Source organism: Cebus imitator, unplaced genomic scaffold (genome assembly GCF_001604975.1).
Source record: "Cebus imitator isolate Cc_AM_T3 unplaced genomic scaffold, Cebus_imitator-1.0 Scaffold42, whole genome shotgun sequence".
NCBI classification, from domain to species: domain Eukaryota; kingdom Metazoa; phylum Chordata; class Mammalia; order Primates; family Cebidae; genus Cebus; species Cebus imitator.
Window position 1 is genome coordinate 7,182,647 of NW_016107357.1, and position 14,900 is coordinate 7,197,546.

Sequence of the window (14,900 nt, forward strand, 5' to 3'; positions counted from 1 at the left end):
GTGTAAGGGACTCTTTCCCTTTGAGGTGGTTTATTATCTAGGTGAGGATGTATATAATATGAAAACTGTCAGTCTCCAGTGATTTCCATGGGTTACCACAGGCATCTCAAATATTCTCTTTGTATTTTTTGTTTGTTTGTTTTGAGACAGAGTCTGGCTCTGTTGCTCAGGCTGGAAGGCAGTGGTGTGAACATGGCTCACTATAGCCTCTAACTCCTCGGCTCAAGCGATCCTCCCACCTCAGCCTCCCCAGAAGATGGGACTACAGGCACTTGCCACCATGCCTGGCTAATTTTTGTGTTTTAGGTAGAGATGGCGCCTTGCCATGTTGCCCAGGCTGGTCTCAAACCCCTGGGCTTAAGCTATCCTCCTGCCTCTGCTTCCTGAAGTGCTGGGATTACAGGCATGAGCCTGTAACACATTGTGTTTTATGTGTAGCCCTTAAGTGCAGCCTGTAGCTTTCACTGTGTTTTGCTTACACTCTCTAGATGATTTGGGCCATATTTCATCTTTCATGTAGGTCTGTACTTCTTGAATGTAATCACCTAAGTTTCTTTTGTTTCTGTATACACACATATACTCACATGCATATATATGTGTGTATATGCATACCCGGAATGCTCTTTCTGTATTGACTATGCCAAGTGAATAAAAGCAAACTAGCATCATGTAGCAAGAGGCACCTGATAAAATTCTGGCATCACCACTCACTAGTTGGTTTTTAAGGGTTGCTAAAACTCTCTGAGATTCAGTATTGTCATCTGCAAATTGAAAACACCTACCCTCAAGATGATTTGTTAGGATTAAAAATAATGCAAGTAGAGTGCTTATCATAGTGCCTGATGCACGGTATTAACGCAATAAGTGATAACTATTATGATTATGACAGAGGCAGCACTGCTGTGAAAAAGATGGCAAAGAGTATTATCCCCAGGTCGGCTGACTAAACAGGCTCCGGAGAGACTAAAGCACTGACGAGAGTCACATAAACAGCCAGTGAGAGATCCGTAACCAAACTCATAAATGCCACTTCCTAGACTCAGAGGCTCCCGTAAACATACCAAAATCTAATTTCTGCTTATATCTTTATGGGTAAATTCTATTTTCTAACAGAAATAGGACATTCTCAGCCGCTCATTCGAGGGGATTTACTAAATTTATGATTCCAGGCGTGTAGTTTCAGGCTTTGTGCCTAAAACCATGTCCTTACATTTATAATCATACTTGAGGTGAGCCTATCAGACCAGCAGAACCAAAATATCAGTTGTGGTATATTTACTGAGTTTATTTGTAGACAGGTTGGTTCTCAGAATCATAGACAATTAGTGGACAGTTTGTAAACAGATTCAGGGAAGTGCTTCAGTAATTCACACAGAGAAAGGAATGTTAGGAGCCCTTCCTTCCTCCTTCTGTCTTTCTGTCCCTTTCCCCTCTGTCTCACACACATATTCCTTCTTTTTTTTTTTTTTTGAGACAGAGTCTTGATCTGTTGTCCAGGCTAGAATGTGATGGTGTGATCTCAGCTCACTGCAACCTCCACCTCCTGGGAGCTGATATTACAGGCGCCGACCACTACGCCTAGCTAATTTTTGCATTTTTAGCAGAGGCAATGTTTCATCATGTTGATCCGACTGGTCTCGAACTCCTGACCTTGTGATCCACCTACCTCAGCCTCCCAAAGTGCTGAGATTACACGTATGAGTCACCACGCCCAGCCTCCTTTTGATCTTATACCCTCTAGATTCTGGAGAGCTATACACACCTCTGTATTTTCTCCTCAAAGTGGAGAAATGGTGTTTCTGAGAAATGGTCTTTTTCATATTGATAAAAATATGTCATAGTGGCCAGGCGTGGTGGCTCACGCCTGTAATCCCAGCACTTTGGGAGGCCGAGGTGGGTGGATCATGAGGTTAAGAGATCGAGCCCATCCTGGCCAACATGGTGAAACCCTGTCTCTACTAAAAATAAAAAAATTAGCTGGGCGTGGTGGCGTGCGCCTGTAGTCCCAGCTACTGGGGAGGCTGAGGCAGAAGAATTTCTTGAACCTGGGAGGTGGACATTGCATTGAGCCGAGATCGGACCACTGTACTCCAGCCTGGCGACAGAGTGAGACTCTTTCTCTCTCAAAAAAAAAAAAAAAAAAAGCCGGGCGCAGTGGCTCACGCCTGTAATCCCAGCACTTTGGGAGGCCGAGGTGGGTGGATCATGAGGTCAAGAGATCGAGACCATCCTGGTCAACATGGTGAAACCCTGTCTCTACTAAAAATACAAAAATCAGCTGGGCATGGTGGCGCATGCCTGTAATCCCAGCTACTTAGGAGCCTGAGGCAGAAGAATTGCCTGAACCCAGGTGGCGGAGGTTGCGATGAGCCGAGATCGCGCCATTGCATTCCAGCCTGGGTAACAACAGCGAAACTCCATCTCAAAAAAAAAAAAAAAGTCATAGTTACAGCTATCATCTGCAGCTATTAAAGAATATAAGTTCTGCCTAAAAGGTAAAGGCAACTTCAAGCAAAAACAGTGAAAACTGTATAGAAGAAGCTTCCCTTGCTGTTCTAATCAGTTAGGTGAGAAGAGCACTATTTGAAGGGGTTCTGGAAGGATGTACCTGTAACCATGGCCAGCTGATAGGGCATCCCTTCTCACTGTGGATCACAATGTTACATTCTCCTTTTAGCAGATATCACCGTAAGAAAGAGCAAATGATGATGAATTATCTAGGAAAGAGTAAAAAGCAGAGGCTACTGGAAACCCCTTCCTTCTTTAAAAAGAAACAATAAAAGCTTCTCTCTCTTATGCTTTTTCAAAACCCTATTCCTTCATTAAGCACAGGACATGTTTGTGTCTCTACACTATTCCTGGTGCTTTATGCACAGCAGGCACTCAATAAATAATTATTTTTGATGCTGAATGTATAAATTGATATTAGTTGAGAATCTAGTATGTGGCCTAACTTTGTTAGGTGTGATGTGGGCTGCTAAAGAGGTGTAAGTCAAAAATCCTGGCTTTTATCAAGCTTGTACTCTAAATGGGGCCGTAGCAATTTTGAGATGCGTTTGGCTGTTACTTCCTTGAGTGTTTTGGCTAACCCATTCTATTTCACTCCTTTTGGTATGCTGATTATACTTATGTTAAATCTTTTCATGATGGTCCACAGGTTCCTGAAGCTCTGTCAATTTTTTTCCATTTTTTTCTCTCTGATCTTTGAATTAGATAATTTATCTGTCTTTTAATCAGTCTTCAAGTTCGCTGACACTTTTTTCTGTATCTTCATTCTGCTATTAAGCCACTAGGTAATTTTTTTGGGGAGAGGGCCAGAGTCTTGCTTTGTTGTGCAGGCTGGAGTGCAGTGGCACAATCATAGCTCATTATAGCTTCAGGCTCCTGGGCTTAAACAATTCTGCCTCAGCCTCCTGAGTAGGACTGCAAGAACTACAGGTGCCACTATGCCCGGCTAATTTTTCAAAATTTGTTGTAGAGGCTAGGTCTCACTATGTCACCCCAGACTGGTCTCAAACTCCTGGCCTCAAGCGATCCTCCTGCCCCAGCCTCTTAAAATGGCAAGAATATAGGCATGAGCCATCACGCCTGGCCCCTTATCTAGTAATTAAAAAATTTTAGACATGTGTTTTTCAGTTCTATAATTTCTATTTAGTTCTTTTTTTATGGTTTCTATTTATCTGCTGACAATTCCTATTTTTCCATTTATTAATGAGCATATTTTCCAAGCATATTTTCCTTTATGTCCTGGAGCTTAGTGGTAATAATTGTTTTATAACCCTGATTCCAATATATGAATCATTTCAGGGTTGATTTTTATTGATTTTATTCTTTTTCTAGATATGAGTAGTGTCTTCTTGTTTCTTTGAATATTGAATAATTTTTGAATTGTATCCCGAACATTGTGAATATGTTGTAGAGATTCTGAGTTCTGCTATGTTTCTCTGAAGAGTATTTTTCTTTTTTTTTAATGGTAGGCAGTTGACTTGGCTGAACTCAAAAGCTAAACTTTGTCTTCCCTGCAGTGAATGGCAGCTCACATTTCTGCTCAGATCTTTTAGTCTTGGCTGAGCTGCTTCAAGTCTGACTCACACACATGCGGTTCCAGCATCAGCCGGACATTTGGTCAGAATTTATACACACAATCTGGGGCTTCTCCTTTCTAGCTCTCTCCCTTTCAGGATTTCCTCCTCCCACTGGTTTCCAGCAGCTATATTTCCCTCAAACTCCATCCTTCGGTTGAAGCTAGTAAGACTTTGGTTTTCTTTCTGACTTTTAGCTACCCTGCATAGTGCCATTGGGGGCTGTCCCTCAGGATAGAAGCCATAAAAAATGGGATGCTCCCTTAGTGCCTTTCCCCTCTTTCAAATTTCCAATCCCCTCCAGCATCTGTCTGCTTTTGGTTGCTCTTTGTGACTTTAGAAAGATGTTTTTATTTTCTGTCCAGAGCTCACTGTTGTGATCTGTGAGAAGATTGGTCTGATAGGAGCTGTTAATACATGGCCATGACTGGGAGCAGAACCTAGACAGTTGTCTTAGTCCTTGGGCTGCTGTACCAAAACACCATAGACTGGGTGGCTTGTAAACAACAAACATTGATTTTTTTCAGTTCTGGAGGCTGGGAAGTCTAACATCAAGATGCTGACATCTTTGGTGTCTGCTGAGGGCCTGATTTCTTATAGATGGTGCCTTCTTGCTGGGTCCTCACACGTTGAAAGGAGGCAGAGCAGTTCTTGGCACTAATCCCATTGATGAAGACCCTGTCTTCATGACCTAATTGCGTAATCATCACACTAGGGATTAGGTTTTCAACATACGTATTTCAGTGGGACACGAACATTCAGATCATAGCAATAGGTATGTAAGACCAAAAAAAACCAGGGACAAATAAGAAAGTTACTATCAAAGACTCAGACAAAAGCATTTAGAAGAGAAAGCAACTTTATTTGTAGTGCGTTTTGCAAGGGAATTCAGACTTTAGAAAGACAGGCTTATCCAATAAAAAATGCAACAGGTATTTAAAGGAAAAAATTACTAAATCACTGAGTTTACTGTTTATGGTGGAAAAACAGTATTTTTCTTGTGTGGTATTAGTATTTACAAAGGTTGAGACATATATTCAGTCATTAGCATTTCAAAAGTTAGGGATAGAGATATTTTTGTGAGGCAGTCATTACAGGAATGGTTCAGGGTTTCATATTTTTGGGACTAGAATTATACAGAGTAATCCTAGTTTTTGTGTTTTGTTTTGTCTCTGGGTGCAAAGTGGTTTTCTCCCTCCACTCCCCCATGGGATGTGGCCCAGAGGGGTATTAGTTGTGTTTTCACAGTTTTTCTTTATGGTCAAGTTTGTTTCTAGCATGCAGATTTGACCTCCTAAATTGTTTTGAGATTTTTCTGATTCCATATAACTAGTTTGAAATTTTGTTTTATTTATATTGTGTATAAGAGATGTTAATACACCAATACATCCTTGTTACAGATTTCAAAAGCCAGAGCCTTCTGGTTTGAGACTTAACTTGTAAATCCTCCATATCTGTAATGTACTTTTATGTGTCAGATTATTTTATGGCCTTTTAAAAGAGAAACTTTAGCTGCATTAAATTTAAAGGAGTTTAATTGAGCCATGAACGATTCATGAATCAGCCCCAGAATCACAGCAGATTCAGACTCGAGGGATGCCTCATGGTCAGAACAAATTTATAAACCAAAAAAAAGGGAAGCGACATACAGAAATCAGCAGTGAGGTACAGAAACAGCTGGATTGGCTACAGGTTGGCATTTGCCTTATCTGAACACAGTTTGAATGCGTAGTGGTCTATGAGTGGTTGAAGTATGGCCGCTGGGATTGGCAAAGACTTAGCTATTGTTATAGGTGCATAGTCTTAGGTTAGGCTTTCAATCTTGTCTGTTACGCTAGGTTACAGTTAGTCCACAAGAGCTCAAATATAGAAGTATGGAGTCCTTCTCAGGCCATATTTAGTTTGCTTTAACAGACCCTTATTAGTGTATTTACTGAGCTGAGGAACAAAAGCCATCCAGTTTGCCTTATGAGATTTGGTTTGTGTGAGACCCCCCAAATTACTCATTTTCCTAACCTGCCAGGAAATTCTTTATTGTCTGTAAAGCTGATATTCCATAAGCCATAGAATAGGTTCCAGGACAGTTTTCTGGGAATGGTATACTGGAACTGGTGCATGCTGGCTTGCAAGAACTGATTGTTAAATTTGTAGGAATTTTGTAAGCTGCTTGTTTAAACACGGACATTATTAGAAACTAAACATTATGGTTTACAATTAAATAAATTATGTTTAAAACAATGGCAATAAATACTCAAAACTTATCTTTTACTAATTATTGCATGACATTTTCTTTTTATTGATGCTCTTTTTTTCTGCATCTATTAAATAAATTCATTTATTTACTTTGTTTTTTTGAGACAGAGTCTTGCTCTGTCACCCAGGCTGGAGTACAGTGGCATGATCTTGGCACACTACAACCTCTGCCTCCCAGGTTCAAGCAATTCTCCTGCCTCAGCCTCCCAAGTAGCTGGGGACTACAGGTGTCCGCCACCCTGCCCAGCTAATTTTTGTATATTTTGGTGGAGACAGGGTTTCACCATGTTGCCCAGGCTGGTCTTGAACTCCTGACTTCAAATGATCTGCCCACCTCGGCCTCTTAGAGTGCTGGGATTACAGGCACTAATCCCTGCACCTGGCTCATTTATTTACTTCATTTTTATTTTTGTAGAGACAAGGTCTCACTATATTGCCTAGAGACTGGTCTTGAACTCCTGGCCTCAAACAATCCTCCCATCTTGGCCTCTCAAAGTGCTGGGTGGGACTAGGGGTGTGAGCCACTGTGCCTGGCCTATCTGCATCTATTGCATCTGTTCATTTATTTATTTTATGATTCTTCATCATTCAACTTGAATATTGCATCTTTATGGAGGAAATACTTTGTAATGGTGTGCTATTTCATATGTCTTCTCAACTCCACATTCAGTGATGTCATGTTAAATTTGGCCATGACAGGAACATTTATACCACAGAAATTGGCAAATGCTACAACTCAGTGCCTGTTTTTCCTTTGCAGAGCTGGTTGTTCAACACTTACCAACACATTACTGTGTGTAGTCATTTCCCCCTGCCCAACTGTGAAGCATAGACCTTGTTCCTTAAAAGTGGCTTATCATGTCTAATTAAGTGAGATTTGGTTCTTGGTTATTGTTGAAAATTTGATTTATTCAGTTTAATCTTACAGGAAAGAGGATGGATTTTTATTGAGCCTAAGCAAATAACTACATGATCATAAAGGTAAAGGAACTGAATAAAAGCACTTTGAATAATACTTAACCATTGTTGTCATGGTTTTAGGTAGTTTACAGATAAAATCTATTAATATATTTTACAGAATCATTATTTTTTTGAAGCTTTTCTTTGAATTTTCTAGTTTAACATATATACAAAAGAAATTTCATAAGAAGATTTTTTTCTCCTTAGATTTTGAGGAGGGATTTTGGAATACTATACAACTTAAAGAATGTTTCATAGCTGTTTGTACAAGTATGTCCTGTTAAGTAGATGGTTAGAGATAAAGAAGAAAGAAAAGCGTTTTCCTCAAATACTTACTAAAAATAGAAAACTAACTGCAATTAAATCAGTTTATTTAGTCCCAGGAAATTAACTTTTATTTTGCTGATCTTGGGGTAGGCAGTCTGCTTTCTTGAAGTCATCTCTTTCTGTGCTAGGCATCCTGAAAGTCCTGAGTCCCCAGTACAGAGTCACAGGTGTCTGTGGTAATGACATCAGTTCCTTCGCAAAAGCCTGTGCTCTGAGTCTTTTTGCTGTAATATCCGTAGCTGAGTACCTGCTACAGTTTTCATTGTCTTTTTTTGACATTGCTTCAAAAAGTTCCCATTTTATTTCTGAGTTTGTAACAGAGGCCTTTATGCAAGTTTGAGAGAAAAGCAGGCACCATCTGTTGATGGTAAGACTAAATGAATGACTTTAGCTATTTTATTATAATCACCAACAATATCAGAATGGAAGACAGTGAGCCATCTAATCCATTTATAAGGATTTAGTCAACATTTCTCTGGAGAATGAGGGCATTGACCCCAGGGCCTTTAATCATCCCTTGAAATCTTGTTTTGTCACCAGTTGACAAAGGTATTTTAAGCCTGGAAACAAAAGTTTCCTTCTTTTTATTTTATTTTTTTTAAAGAAATCTAGTTGTTGGAAGTTATTTGGCTAGTCTTTGTATATAAACTTAATATGGTGGGTAATGAAGACATGTAGAAATTTTTAATTTGCAGAACATAAAGGAAGTTTGCAAGTCATTTTCTGGCTTTTAAAGTTGTCAGGGAAGCCTACCTGGGGCTCTGAACATGTGTGTTTGTGTGTCTGTGTGTGTGTTTATATGTGTGTTTATGTACCTATTCTAGGAGTGGGATAGGGAGAACTAGTGTGCTTCTTTAAATGTAATTTCAGTCTAACCCGAGGGCTCAAGGAAGGCGTGTGATTGCTGTTAGCAAAAATAATGAAAAGTAAACGCCTGGGAGTGGCAGAGAGGGGAGTGGATGGTTTCCAGTACAGAACAAAGCACAAAGCTGAGACATCCCAATGCATTGCAAGGTTTATCAAAGTTTCAGTTATAGTAAAAAATATTGGAATTTGGGGATGATTTGCTTTTACCATATCTTGTAGATAATTCAGGTCACACTCGTTGAGTGGCACTCCAGTGTGCTTTTAGGAGTCCAGAACAAAGGCAGGAATCAAGCTGTTTGTGTAGGTTGGAGGTAAGGAGAATGGCGGGGGAGAGTGCAATTCCTGTCTCCTCTCACGCACCTGGAGGAGACTCAATAATTTCCTCTTCAGTCTGGGAAGGACAGACCAGAGTCCCTTCATTAACACCACTTTGTGCTTATCACTGCCACAGAACCAATCGGGTATGTAAATTTGCTGCAGTACTGCAGCATTTGAACAGACAGTAAACTTGAAGGTATTGATCTGATGAGAAAGGACAAAGTAACATCAGATGTGGTTCTTCAAATTAACTGCAGAATCAGTAATAATGTCTTTCAGTCTTTTAGCCTTAAAAACCACACAGGGTCGATTTTTAAATAAGTCTTATCACAGATGTCAGGTCAAAAGCTGTCGTAATATAATTTCTGAATATTTTATTAGCAGTGTTGGTATTTCACATTCTTTCTTGATAAATTTGACTAAAGGGACCTTGAAACATTATATCTCATATCATTTTCCTATAGGATTTCAAAAATCACAGAGCCTTTCAATGTGCTATCTAGTCCAAGGGAGTAAAATTAACTAATTCTGCTCTCATCTTTCTCAGCATGCCAGGTCCTCTCTATTTATCCCTGTGTCCTTCTAATGCTCTCAAGCAGGTATGCCCAGAGAATGTATGTCAGGCCACATACTTGGATTCTCCTTCAGCCTACATCTTGGAAGCAGGAAGAGGTGGATGATAGAGGAGACCGGAAGTAGTAACTGATTTATCAAGGCTGCTGCCCAACAGTCCTGATTTTTGATTTCACATTCCCGCCAAACCTTTGCTTGTGGCTGAAGCCCTGTGATAACTAGCTTGATGGTACTAAATACTGGTTTCTGTAGTTGAACTCCTTGAGTTCTTTTGGGATTTTTTTTTTTTTTTTTTAGCTTAAAGCCACTTTATCAGCCACTTTATCTTAAAGACCGCTTCAGGATTCTGCCCTAATCGAAACTGAATTCCAGCTTCCACAACTCCAGTAACAGGTGGCCCAGGTCAGGACCTGGTAAAGAGAGTATTTTTGAGCCCTGAGGTGCCCACCAGATTGATTCTGAACTGGACTCATGCCCAATACCCTCTGGATCTTTGCCTCACAAAATCAGATCATTACACTAAACTCAGATTTGGAGGGATGATTTGAAAGTGGCTTGCTTTCTTTTGCCCTCTCTGCCTACCTCCACTTTCCCCTATTCAGGCGCTGCACCTGAGCCCCCCAAACTGCCCCTTACCTGCATCTGGAGTACAGGACAAACACACACACATGTACATACACATGCATGCACACATGCACACACAAACACCCTCTACCAGTTCATGCCTTAGAGGCCTGTTAGACCTGCCCCATGGTGAGAGAAGTTCCTGTGGGGGGCAGGGGAGACCTTCCTGAAATCACTACCTGAGACTCATCAGTTTTTTGGCTAATCAAGTAGCCTCCTCAAGTAAGGACTTGAGACTACCTAACACAATGAGCCCAGTCCTCATCCCAACCGCCTTCTCTCCCATGCCAAGATATTATCCTTCCTATGGCAGAAGGAGAGGGTCCCAGAACATGCCTTGTACATGCCTTGAGTTCTGCCAGTCCACTCTGATTTTTTACGACGAAGATCAATGTGAAGTTCCTGTATCCTTAACTACTTAAACATTGGACATGTTTCCTTCTCCTTGAGAAGAAAAGGAATTCATTTGTTCATCACATATTCATTGCCCTGCTAGGTGTCAGGCTAGGTGCTGGGGATACAAAGCTGAGCCAAAATAGTCTCTACCTTAATAGAGTGTTAGTGTAGCTGAGTGTCAATAAGAATGAAGTAATCGCTCTATAGATGCGGTCTTACAGCAGTGGTGTCACAAAGACACTGATGCAGCTGTGAGGCCTTAAAGGAGAGGCTTTTACTGCTCCAAGCGGTCCTCACTGAGATCCCAGGAGGAATATGCATTCGCCAGGGGAAGAGCATTTGCTATTGGTGAGGACTGGCTGGAGGAGGGCGTCAGGGGAGCAGTAGTCCATGTGCAAACTTTCTGGGCAAGAGGAGCAGGCTGGGTGTGGGCGCCGTGGCTCACTCCTGTAATCTAATCCCACCACTTTGGGAGACCGAGGCAGGAGGAAACCTTGAGGCCAGGAGTTTGAGACCAGCCTGGGCAATACAGTGAGACCCCATCTCTACAAAACATCAACAATGAAAAAGACATCTATGAGAAATCCATGGGTAGAGAGAGCATAATAAGCAGTAAGATATGCTGTTTTCATGTGGAGTGGAACATAATCTGGGAAGTGAAAAATTATTCAGGATCTCATGTAGTGGCAGAGACTCAGCCCCTTGTCCTCCCAGCTGTACAAGTTTGTTGTCTCTGAGCCTCTCTGCCAGCCCAGCAGTTACTGAACAATTACCTATCCTTCTCAATACCCCAGAACTCCTGCTTCCTCAGGGCTGCTGCTTACTGCCTCCTTTCTTGTGTCTGTTGGCTTCTACCAACCACCCTCCACTTGAGAAGGAGGGTCTGATTGATCCATTTCTGACTGAGGAGCCTGTGGGGAGAACTTCCATGCCTGAGCACTTTCTCCACTGCTGGTTGTTCTGTGGGAAGATGCTGAACCCCAGTCATTCAGCTCTGGCCCAGCTGCCTAGTGTTGCTGATGATACCCCTCCTGCCACCACCATCACTGCTGCTGCTACTGGGGCCTCCATGTTAGCCTAATACTAGGAGAGCAAGAAACTGAAGCCATCATCCTGATTTTCTCTTCCAGATGGTGTAGCAGTATAAGCACAGGCCAAGAAAGGCTGGCCTTGAGATGAGGCCAGATGGGCCCTGAATCAGGGTGGCTTCAGCATGGCCAGGAAGGTGCTGCTGCTTCACAGACAGGTAACGACTTATACTTAAGAAATTGTTTACAGTGAACATGATGGGTCCCTTCCCTCAAAGAGCGCTCCATGCAGTTGTGGAAACAGACTCAGTGTGACAGGTGCAGTAATACAGGTGGTGTAGGATATAGTGGTGGGAATATAGCAAATCCTTATTGAAAACAGGCATATTATAAATACCTTGTAATAAATGCAATACCATAGCTGATACTCATTTCTTTTAGACTTTCCTGTGTCTCAGATATACAAAAAAACTCTAGGAATTCCCAAGGTAATTGAAAACATATGTCCACACAAAAACTTGTGCAATAATGTCCATAGCAATGTTATTCACAATAGCTGAGAGGTGAAAGCAACTTAAGTGTTCTTTGATGGATGAATGGATAAACAAAATGTGGTTTATTCATACAATGGAATATTATTCAGCCTTAAAAAGGAATGAAGCCCTATTATATGCTATGACATGGATGACTCTTGAAAACATTCAGTGAAAGAAGTCAGTCACAAAAAACCCCACATTTTGTGATTCCATTACTATGAAATGTTCAAATAGACAAATCTACAGAGACAGAAAGTAGATTAGTGGTTTTCAGGGAAGGGGGCATAGGGAGGAATTGGGAGTGATGCTAATAGGTACAAGATTTCTTTCTGGGGTGATGAAAATGTTCTAGAATTAGACAGTGGTGATGTTTGCACAACATAGTGAATATACTAAAAACCACTGAACTGTATACTTTAACAAATGATAGAATTTATGTTTACTTTAAAAAATGATACATTTTATGTTATGTGAATGATATGTTGATTTTTAAAGTCTTGGAATTAGTTGTACTGTGATGGAATATGATATTTTAAGTCTGAAATTTACTTGTGGTATCATCTTCACTGTTCATCTATAGAGTCAGGAGAAGTGACGTTTCCTAGGTTGCTATGAAGATTAGATAAGGTAATGCATATGACAGACTTAGCTACAAGAAGACATGGTTGGGAACCCTTTGTTGTTATAGATGCATTTCTAAAGCAACTTTTTAAATGTGTTGCTGTTTGTTGGAGCCCTCCAAGAGGATCTTGGCACTGGGAGAAATCCCTAAGCTAGAGTCATAGCTGAGGAACGCTGAACACTTCCCGCACTGCTGGCTGTCCTGGGTCAGGTGCCCCTGACCATGACTGTGCAGTGAAGCCTGGATCTGGGCAAAGCTGAGAAGTAGTCGACACTTGTGTCTCTTTCCTGCCTCTCTTTCCTGGCCTGGTAGTCTTTTGGGTTATAATTTCAGCATCTCTTCCATCTGCTTCCTTCAAATGGTTAGCATTTTTCAAAGTGAGCTCATCGCATTAATCATATGAGGGTATGAGCAGCCCTTTTAAGCTGTATTTGTATCTTACAGGAAGACCAGAAAAGCTCAAAGGGAGGAAGAATCTTCAGACACTGTGCAAAGGGAGGGTGGGGAGAGGGGGAAGTTATTCTGCAGCAGCAGTGCCTTCCTGGGCATCCTGAAACCACCCTGATTCAGGGCCCATCTGGCCTCCTCATCTCAAGGCCAGTCTTGCTTGGCCTATGCTCACTGCTGCCACTGCAAGCCATCTAGAAGAGAAAATCAGGACAATGGCTTCAGTTTATTGCTTTCTTAGGATCAGACTAACATGGAGGCCCCAGCAGAAGCAGAGTGATGGTGGTGGCAACAGGGGTGTCATTAGCAACACTAAAGAATCACTGCTGGGCCAGGTTCTCTTCTCTGACTCAGCTTGAAACTTCTTTTGGTTAACAGGAAGCCAGTAACCAGTGAAGTGAAAAGCTTATATGCAACTCTCTGGATTGGAAACCACTGGATGTTTTTTAAGCTTCTATTTCTAAAATAAGAAGGGAACCCAATGGACAGAAGCTTCCCTGTCTTCTTTGATGCAGATAAACTATGTTGGTGGAAGGTGACTGTGAGCTGGGGCCCTTGTTTCTTATAAAACCAAGGAGTTAACAAAAACAGGAAGCTGGCGGTGAAAGCTATTGGAATTATGTAAATGAAACAGTCAGTTTGGAATGCAGGTGGGAGTGTGCCCGTGGGAAAGACTGGGGAATGCATCAGAACTGGTGGCAGCCAGGTTACCATGCACTGCTTCAGCACTGGGGAAGATGCAGGGGCCAAGAAACCTTCACTGCCCTGGAGTCGTCAGCCCAGTCAGTGCTGGAACAGTGCAGCGGCAAGGGCAGCAGAGAAAGGCCACAGGAAGAGGAATCGAGACACTTACATTGCTCCAGGAGAGATCTGCATTTTCTCGTGGATCTGAGGATGGGAGCTCTGGGAGCTCTGGAGCCTCTTCCTGTCCACAGGCACTGCAAGGCTTTAGCACACCAGTAGCTCCCCAGGGGGCTGGGAACGCATGCCAGGACTGGCTCCCCCTCCAGGAAGGGGTGCTGGGAGCTCCGTGATTTAGATCAGTGATTTACAAACCTTGGTTACAGCTTATCGTTTTGGGGTTGTATCCTACTCCCCACCTTTTAAAAATGTTAGTTAAAAATTAAAATGGCCTTTGTTTTAAAATTAAAAATTTCCTGTTGTTTGAAGCTTCTGAGACAACTGAGTAGGCTTCTGAGGTATTGTAATACAGTATTAGGATTTGGACTCTCTGCTGTATACACTAAGCTCTTAAGGGTGAAGGAAAGGCCCTTGGTACTGATAAGAAGATTGGTTGCCATGGGTCTCTCTGCTTGCTTACTCTTCCTACTTCAGGCCATGTGGATATCTGGAGATAGTTGATAAAATGTTCTTTTACCAGCCTAGACTCATGACTAATCAATCGGTGGTGGTGGTGTTTTGCTTCTAATCCCTCCCCCTTCCAGTCTATCATTCATCCTGCCTTCAGAGTTAATTTCCTAAAACAGATTTTATCATGCCACCTCCCTCCTCAACAGTTTTCAGTGGGATTTCCCACTGCCTACATAAAGTCTAATGACTTAGGATGGGGCAAGGAAAGCCTTTCATGATTTAACCCTCTAATACCTTTCTAGTTTCAATATTTTTTACAACTCTTTATTTTGGGTTATTTTTTGAACATCAGGAAACTGAAAAGCATAACTCAAACTGGCTTATACAATACAAGGCCTTATTTGCTTCTGGAACAAAATAAGTCTAGAGTCAGTTGACTGGGCACTGTGGCTCATGCCTGTAATCCCAACACTTTGGGAGGCTGAGGCAGAAGGACTGCTTGAGGCCAGGAGTTCAAGACTAGTCTGGGCAGCATAGCAAGCAACATCCTCTATCT

At 41.7% G+C, this 14,900-nt stretch overlaps 1 protein-coding gene across 2 annotated transcripts in view; it reads left to right on the plus strand.

Moving 5' to 3' along the window:
- CNIH3 (cornichon family AMPA receptor auxiliary protein 3) overlaps positions 1–14,900 on the plus strand; it is a 287,496-nt gene that overhangs the window by 44,481 nt on the left and 228,115 nt on the right. For both annotated transcript variants that reach the window (XM_037737728.1, XM_037737729.1), the window contains exon 2: positions 11,531–11,646. In XM_037737728.1, the coding sequence (XP_037593656.1) occupies positions 11,614–11,646 (33 nt within the window). In that variant the 5' untranslated portion in view covers positions 11,531–11,613. The remainder of the gene's footprint in view (positions 1–11,530; positions 11,647–14,900) is intronic.